The sequence below is a fragment of the Notolabrus celidotus genome, chromosome 13 (genome assembly GCF_009762535.1).
Source record: "Notolabrus celidotus isolate fNotCel1 chromosome 13, fNotCel1.pri, whole genome shotgun sequence".
Classification (NCBI taxonomy): domain Eukaryota; kingdom Metazoa; phylum Chordata; class Actinopteri; order Labriformes; family Labridae; genus Notolabrus; species Notolabrus celidotus.
Window position 1 is genome coordinate 11,636,334 of NC_048284.1, and position 8,947 is coordinate 11,645,280.

At 41.4% G+C, this 8,947-nt stretch overlaps 1 protein-coding gene across 1 annotated transcript; it reads left to right on the plus strand.

Annotated features, from left to right (window-relative positions):
• The first annotated feature begins 1,182 nt into the window (after window positions 1-1,182).
• On the plus strand, window positions 1,183-8,491 carry nr2e1 (nuclear receptor subfamily 2, group E, member 1). The gene is made up of 9 exons (XM_034700214.1): window positions 1,183-1,417; window positions 4,052-4,197; window positions 4,945-5,032; window positions 5,414-5,649; window positions 6,131-6,277; window positions 6,595-6,691; window positions 6,829-6,978; window positions 7,096-7,201; window positions 7,469-8,491. The coding sequence occupies exons 1-9, from the start codon at window positions 1,357-1,359 to the stop codon at window positions 7,629-7,631; spliced, it is 1,194 nt and encodes a 397-aa protein (XP_034556105.1). The 5' UTR covers window positions 1,183-1,356; the 3' UTR covers window positions 7,632-8,491.
• Window positions 8,492-8,947: the final 456 nt, after the last annotated feature.

Genomic DNA, 8,947 nt, shown 5'->3' on the forward strand with positions numbered 1-8,947 from the left:
ACTTTTCATAAAGCATGTGCCTTGTATTGCCTTAAAGCATATTTGGAAGTACTGTTCATTATCATACAGACAACTCTACATTATATTCAAATAACCCACACTTTAAAAAGGCACACACAACAGCCTTGTAACATCTGCAACAGGTTAAGACACAATGATCAGTGTCTCTCAGAATTCCTTTACTTTATCAGCTAACAAGTGTTAAATGAGCCAAAAAATGCGCGCATTTTAATTATGTGCTCTTGCATTTCCTGTTTTAAAACAGTGGATATCAAAAATATCAATTATATCAATTATACTCATGTGCTTTTTTTGCAGGAACAGCTATTATACGGTTGTTCTAGTGCAGTAGTTCCACGTTTATGCAATAACACTTCTCGTGGGAGCGTTTATGCTGCATTTGTTGTTTTTGTGTATTGAACACCTGAGCGTTCTTTGTTATGTTGATATGGAACACAACAGCGAGTTCTACACATCATTATCTTAAATACAGCACTAAGGAGATCGTGGAGACAATTTCAGTGTGTTTAGATTATCAACAAGAATTTTATATTTGTGTTCTTCGATGAAGTCCCTCATATGAATCCAGAAATCTTTCTTTGGAAAGTTCAACCTAAAGAGCTCAATCTCGAAGACATGTTGCAGAAAAATTCGCGTGCAACATTTCCCCCCCCCCAATGCCTCTTGATCCATGAGCAAGGCACTTCACATTACACACACACACACACACATTCACACGATCAGTCACATACACACACCCTCTCTCTCTCACTCACACGCCGGTGACGTCAGGCTGGAGTTTGGAGTAGAAAGCCAAGTGGATGAAGGAAGTGGAGATCTCCACCCTCCAGCCTCCCCCTGACACTTCTCATAAATATTACCGAGGCTTATTTGAACAACTCGCAGCACAAAGTCACATCGTGTCCTGCTTCTCACGCGCTTTCACCTGTCAGAACACACGAAAGTTCATTTTTCTCTCAGCGCTTCAAGCAACGTTTCACCAAATCCAACTTTATGTGCCGGTTGCTGCGCCGCGAGCTGGACGGCTGCTGTGGCCGCTAAGAGGTCGCTGCCCCGGGGCGACAGACTGGTTCTCCAACCTCGCAAAGGGACCCACACGTCGGAGGTGAGGGCTGTCTGGTATAATGTACAACTGTGCGTCTTAATCTGAGCTCGTGGACCGGAGATCTGTCAAGTTTGGCACTTCAGGACTTTGTTTCGCCGATATTTTTCTGCTCGAAAAGACGTGGAGGAAAGTGCTAATTTTTCGCAAACTGATGTTTTTGTGAGCGAAAGAAGAAGCAGTGAGAGAGGGACTTTTTTTCTTCCTGAACTTAATCATAAAGTCGAGTTTCCATGATGAGCAAACCCGCCGGCTCAACAAGTGGCTGTCTGGATATTCTGAACGTCAAATCAAGTAAGTGTGGCTTCTCTCTGTCCTCACGCGCACTGCAGCTCGGTGTTGGAGAAGTAGTAACGGGCCTTTCTGTGGCATAAGTTGTGCAAAACGAACAGCTTCACCACATCTATATGCAAGACTCGATATTGTTCATGTCAACACAGCTTTACCATTATAACTTTGCTCGTTCGTTCCTCGTGGTGTGATGAAAATATGAGCGGTGGCCTGTGGGGAATAGCTGTCGCCGGAGTGCGTAAAATTGAGCCGATAACTGATCGGCTTGACTTTTCTTAGGATTTCATGTATTTGCTTAGTTGTTATACAATTAAAAAACGCTGTGTCCGTGCTCTTGCCTCTCAATCGATGCCACTTGTTGCCTCTGATTTAATATTCACGAGAGTAAATGAAACGGTGAGATGTGCAGGGATTGAAAAAGTGATTTTAAAGCGTGAATAACAGATTCTGCTCTGTCCTTATAGTTTGCTTTTTACGCACAGTATCAAAATGCGCGTTAGTAAGTGCCTGCATGTGCGCGTTTGCACAGCTGTTAAAATGTGACATACAAATATATATATATATATATATATATATATATATATATATATATATATATATATATATATATATATATATATATATAAATTCAGTGATTCCTCTCAGAATAATTGGATTGATTTTCTGTAGTAGAGGCTGATAATGTGGTTTAAGGTTTTGTATTAAATTGGAATAAGTGTCTTTTTTTCCTGACCTTTGCAATCAGGCCTCGTAATTAATTAAATTAAAGCAGATTATATTACAGGCCTTATGTGGGGTGTTGTTCTGTTTTAAAGGATGGGAAATTTTCTGTTAAATTTGCATTGCCTTTGTGTCTCTGTTAGTGCAGTTCACCACTTCCAAACAGGTATTATTCATGTTCCTCTGCTGCTTTCATGTTTTACTCTCATGTGCTCGAATGTTTTCAGATTGCTGCTGATGACCAATTAATTTAATTCTAAATAAAACACCTCACATCAGAGCTACTGTCAGTCACCACATTATGGGTGGTCAGCAGAAACATTTCCTGCTCTTGGTAAAACTTCATTTCACTTATTTTAGCAGCTTTTGGTCCTGATGGTGATTACGTTAATGGAAGATGCCATATATTTTCAAGCAATTACTGCACACAATGGCGACGAATTGGACCCCCACAGAGGGAAGTTAAATACGTTTCCCCCCTTTCACAACAAAATGGTCATTTTATTTAATTGACACTTGAAAATATCTAAAATATAATATTTTTATTCTGGGTGTAACTTGTTGAAATTTTGCGCATTTTGTTGTAATTTCTTAAAATAAGCTTGAAACTTTTATTTTGATGGTGCGCAAATGAACTTGACCTCCCAGCTTTGCTTTAACTCGTATCTGTTAATTAACAAGATGCTTAAATAAGTAAATAAATAAATATGAATCTTCGAGTCTTCAGGGCGAAGACAAAAAATAGGAGAAAAATGTTATCACACAGCTGATCGATTTTTTTGAATTTACGCGTGAGATAACTAGTCTCCCTTCTGAAGGCCAACTGTTGCTTAAACTCTCAGCAGATACAAATCCTGCAGAGGAAGTGAGTACACTCCATCTCATGTCAATTACACGGCTGTGACCATCAGTTAAATAGTCCACACACGGCCTTCTGATTCTTAATAATCTGCCAATTGAAGCTCCATAACTCTCTCCTGGAGTCATTGTTTTTGCTGCTCGCTGGTTATTCCCATGCTACCCTTTTTGCCGGGTCACTGGTGAATCAATGAGCAGGTGGCAAAACGTCAGAGTAATTACATAGACGGCGTTTCCCTCCAGAATAGAGAGCACTCCCTTATGTGCATACAAATATACTTCTATACATTTCAATACAGAATCTTCAGAGGAAAAAAAAATCAAATTTTTTCATCTCCACCGGGTCGATTTACATACACTTCATTTGAGTTGGTGAAACGAGTTGGTGCGCATTATTCTCATGGTGCAGTGTCACTCCCTAATCCCGGGGCCTATAGACCTGCGGGATAAAGCAGCTGTCGAGTCCCATTATGAAGGGGAGTTGGCAGCTTGTCGAGATCCAGGCAGTCAGACGAGGTTCAATGGGGGAAAATCATTAAGTTAACACTTTCCCCTAATGTCTCCATTGTGTGCCCTCGGCCTATTGTCTTAGAGAGCTCAGATATGACGCTTCCCACCGGACTTTATTCTGGAAATGTGCGCCGCAAATTCCCATGGTGGGACGAGGCATGGGGCGATGTCCAGTATGTGTGTGAGAGTGTGTGTTCTGTGGCTTGTCTGATATCAAAAAAAGTGTGATTTCTTTTTCTTTTTTGGTAGATTTGTTGGTGTAAAACGCCTTAAACGAGTCAATTTGTTGGCCTTCACTGTAGAGTACTAATTTGAATTTAACTGAATTGAAAAAAAATAAAATGTTAAACTAAAATAAGATTCAAATTCGTGGTTTTCTTCGGTTTCGTGTCAACTTTGAGAATTGTTTGTGTCATTTATTTAGATCTCCAATATTCAAGATAATATTTTTATTATTATTATTATTATTATTATTATTATTATTATTATTATTATTATTATTATTATATCCACAATCGTCACCCTAATAAAATGTGGTCATTTCCTCAGGTCGTATTCTCGACATCCCCTGCAAAGTGTGCGGAGACCGCAGCTCAGGGAAACACTACGGTGTTTACGCTTGTGACGGCTGCTCGGGATTCTTCAAGAGGAGCATCCGCAGGAACAGAACCTATGTCTGCAAATCTGGCTCTCAGGTGAGGCCTCCTCCTCAAGTCTTATAGCTCTTAATTGTATCATTTTTTTCCAAAAGGGCTGAACACACTGTGCAACAGGTGCAATCTATAAAAGTTAGTACATTTTCTGATATAGCATTTGTTTTCATTTTGTTGACAACCAACTAAGTTGGTATAAAAAAGACATTAAAGAAAAGTCTTCTCAATCAACAATGATCTACGCTGTTTTCTGTCATCTTACTCCATATCAGAATCCACTGTAAGGCATATTGTGCATGTTCAAAGATCAGTATACTAAGTGTGAACAGAAGCCTGGTTTATGTGATACAGCGTCCCTGATCCTTATTTAAAAACAGTTTCAGCTTTACGCACAGAATGCGCATTTTACGCGCAGGGTCTGCAGACGCTTCCCTCCTGGTGTTATGTTAAGTCTCCCTTGATGAGCCTAATTGTGTCATGCCTCTACCATTAAGCAATGGTCTAAACACCGCGCTGCTGTAATATAGCAGGTGTAATCCAATCTAAGTGATGACTCTGAGGCGAGGATTTAGGCAGCAGAGGGCGGGATGGAGTGCTTATCCTCCGGGATGAGGCCGCAGGGGAGCGACAGGGGAGCGGGTCGATAACTGCGCGATAATAGCGCGAGCTTTCACCTGGAGATTGGCCTCCCAGGAAGATAATGACAGGAGGCATTTTATTGTCAAAGCTGGGAGAAATTCAGGCTGAAACTCACTCTACTTGTGTGTGTATGTTTGCGTGTGTGTGCAGGGTGGCTGTCCCGTGGACAAAACTCACAGAAACCAGTGCAGAGCGTGCCGTTTGAAGAAGTGTCTGGAAGTGAACATGAATAAAGACGGTAAATGGGTTTAATTGAATTATCACTTCAGCCATACACACGCTATGTGCTGGCGTTTGGGTTGGAGGTGAGGGACTCGGGTGGGAAAGTGTGTTAACGGTGTTAATGAAACTCTAAATAAGCCACAGGTTGATATTTTCATGCTTTTTGCTGCATATTATGTATAATTTGTAATTTGTTGGGGCATTAATTGTTGCAGCTCTAATTATTTGATCTTTTCAGCAAACAAAATTTACACTTTGAGTCCCTCACATTTTGGCAATGTATCATTTAAATATAAAAGTAACAATGGTCTATTAAGATAAAATGCATTAAACAAATTAAATAAGTTATTTTTTTTACATTTCTTCACTCTGTGTCCACTTCTCTCCTGTTTCACAGCCGTCCAACACGAAAGGGGCCCCCGGACGTCCACCATTCGCAAACAGGTCGCCCTATATTTCCGGGGCCACAAAGAGGTGAACGGATCGTCGACCCATTTCCCGGGATCCTCTTTGCCCGGCCCTCCCTTCTTCACCACGGTCACGCAACTAGAGCCTCACAACCTGGAGATGAGCGGAGTGGCCACCACGCCGGAGAGACAGGCCATCGTGGGTCTGGCACAGCCCACGCCGAAGGTATGTTGCGGCATGTTTTTCTCCATAAGTGATCTCTTAGATCCCCGAATTGATCCTAATGGTATTAAGTTTTTGATAAATAGAAGGAGTTGTACAATGCACTTTTTAAGAGTTTTTAATAACCATATCTATCATTTGATGTCATTCTTGAATATGGAATTATCTGAATATATTTCATTTTGTATTAAGGGTATTCTTTGGAAATTTGTATTTTTGCCTTCCCTAATGTTATTAAAGGATTACAGCTTTTTTTCGCAAGGGTGAGAAGTTGAAATTCTTGTCCTGATTTAGCAGCTACAAATCCGCCTATTAGATTTCCCACTGTAAATCCTCCACAAGCAACACTAATAATTATAAAACCAGGTGCTGGAGCTTGGAATTTGACCTTTTTTATCCACGGTTCTCTGCACCGTGTTTCATTACACTTTAAAGAAAGAAAACGGATTCATGTTGTTGATGTGATCTATCTCAACTCTTCCAGTATCCACATGAAGTCAGCGGCACCCCGATGTACCTCTACGAGGTGGCCACAGAGTCTGTGTGCGAGTCTGCGGCGCGCCTTCTTTTCATGAGCATCAAGTGGGCCAAGAGTGTTCCCGCATTCTCCACCTTGCCTTTATCCGACCAGGTACACTTTGGACTGAGGGGATGAGGGAGGAATTTAGTGGTCTAAATATACTCCTAAACGTCAGGGAAACTGAAATGAGTTGATTTGGTTCATAATTGATGGTTTTAAACATTTTATTTAAGAGATTTGGCGTTAGAGGGTGGAGCTCACATTCCTTGGCAAGATGTTTATCTGTGCGCATTATGGATAAATTCATCATCCAGCTTTACGCACGAGTTTCTTTTCATTTGTGTCAAATAAAGGCAGTTAAAATCTTATAAATACAGTTATTGATTTATCACATGCACAGTCTAACTCTGAAAAACACTCTCTTCCAGCTGATTCTACTGGAGGACGCGTGGAGAGAGTTATTTGTTCTGGGCATTGCGCAGTGGGCCATTCCTGTGGACTCTACCACTCTTCTCGCTGTTTCTGGTATGTATGAGGCACGAGAGGGCTTATGGGCCTCTCAGAGGCCTCACGAGCCGCAGACGTAAATGTGGTAATACAGTTAGTCGATGTGGATGTATTGTTATCCTACATAATGACGTTTTCTCCACATGTATGCACAGGAATGAACACTGAAAACACGGAGTCTCAGCGGATGAATAAGATCATGTCGGAGATTCAAGCACTTCAAGAGGTGGTCACCAGGTTCAGACAGATGCGCCTTGATGCCACAGAGTTCGCTTGTTTGAAATGCATTGTGACATTTAAAGCAGGTCAGTGCTCTTTGTATCTACGACAGCATCATCAATCCGAAAAGGGTTTACAGTATTTAACTGGTTTATTCCTACTGATAACAAATGTATATTTTAATCCCTGCCCCTCTCTTACAGTTCCCACACACGGCAGCACTGAGATAAGAAGTTTCAGAAACGCCAGCGCCATTGCTGCACTACAAGACGAGGCACAGCTCACTCTCAACAGCTACATACACACCAGGTAAATCCAAACGCCACCAGTCTGCCAGTCAGGAGCGCGTGTATGCTTCAACCTCCCCTTAAGTCGGATTCTTTGTTAAGTTAATGAGGTAATAAGCCTCTGTACTCCTGTGGCCTAACTGTGCGCACGTGCAACAGTTGCACCTCGTCGTTAATTAGCAGCTATTTGACACAGGTGTGTGTTAATTGGCTACAGGAAAAATGCCAGACAGTCAGCACATGAAAGCTGAAGTGAGGGCTGTTTGTGACCCTCTGTGTTGTCTTACAGGTATCCCACTCAGCCTTGCCGCTTCGGGAAGCTGCTCCTGCTCCTACCGGCGCTCCGCTCAGTCGGCCCGTCCACCATAGAGGAGGTGTTTTTCAAGAAGACCATCGGGAACGTGCCAATCACAAGGCTCCTCTCCGACATGTACAAGTCCAGCGATATATGAGATCGCACCCAGATGTGTGGAAAAGACTTGATCAAAGGGCCCACAGAGCCAAGAAGAAGTCCACAGACTGTCAATCATAGCAGGTGTTTTAAGACAGCCGATTTAGACCTATAAGCTCCGATGAAACAAAGACTGCCTCATCGCCAGATTTCACTGAGTAGCCTGTTAACAGTCAGTAGTGTTGAGGATTAGCGTGTAACTTTCATTATAGAATGACTGAAGCTGAAAAACTGCCATCTTTGCTGTGGGCACAGACAGCCTGCAGTGTTTAAATATCGCCTGAAGACTCTAGAGAGCACGTTTCAGGTATGTCTCGAAAAAGAAATGTTATATATTCAGAAGTTTCCGAGCCTCTGACACCAATGAGCTTGACGACCAATCCAGTCTCTTACAGCTGTGTTCAATCCCAGTGGAGAAAACCAAATAAAGATGACGCATGCGTAATGGGGACGTGAATCGCTGTCCTCTCGATCCGGTGCTGAAACCAAACGCACATGGCATCGAGGAAAAAGACGAAAAGACTTAAAATGATGCTGCAAATAACTCCTGACTGTAAAACTACGTTCATCTGAAGACAGTGTGTGTATTTAAGTGGTCACTGTCCTGTTTGTGTTGGTGTGTCTTGTTTGAGGCGCAGCATTGGAAACGTGTAGGTCAACTTTGTGAAGTTAGACACTAACACTGGATATAAATTGATATTCAGCACTTGGAAATGTTCTTTTGTGGCTTGTAATGTTTTTATTCTGTTGTAAATATTTGGAGTTATAACTATTTAGAGTTGTAACCAAGAGAATAAAAGACACTGAATGAAACTGTTTTCATATCATGTGGATATAAATTAACTAGCTACTGTTTGGAAACTTGTTTATACTTCACATCATTGCCGACATGATTTTCAAAACAAAGGTATAAAACACGTGCTTGAGTCATGGTAAGCAATCATTAATATTTCAAAGCATTAAGGGAATATGAGTTTGAGATTTGTGGATCAGTATTTCATCTCAACTTTCCACCACATTATCCAGTAACTGCAGATTATAAAAAGTTACTGCAAATGTTTTGGATCTCTGTAAGCTGGGCTGCAATAGACATCACTGCCACATGGACAAGAAGTTATTTTGATTTACATTGGTTACACAGATGCAGAGATTCAAATATGAATGACTGACCCAGCAGTCCTTATTTGGTCAAATGTGCAAGCTTTGGAGCTTATAAAGCACCTTTAGTGGACAAAATAAGCGTACACAACAGCAGTAGGGATATTAAAAATAATGTGACTGCACAAAGTGTTTAACCTCACAGTGCCCAGATCAGGG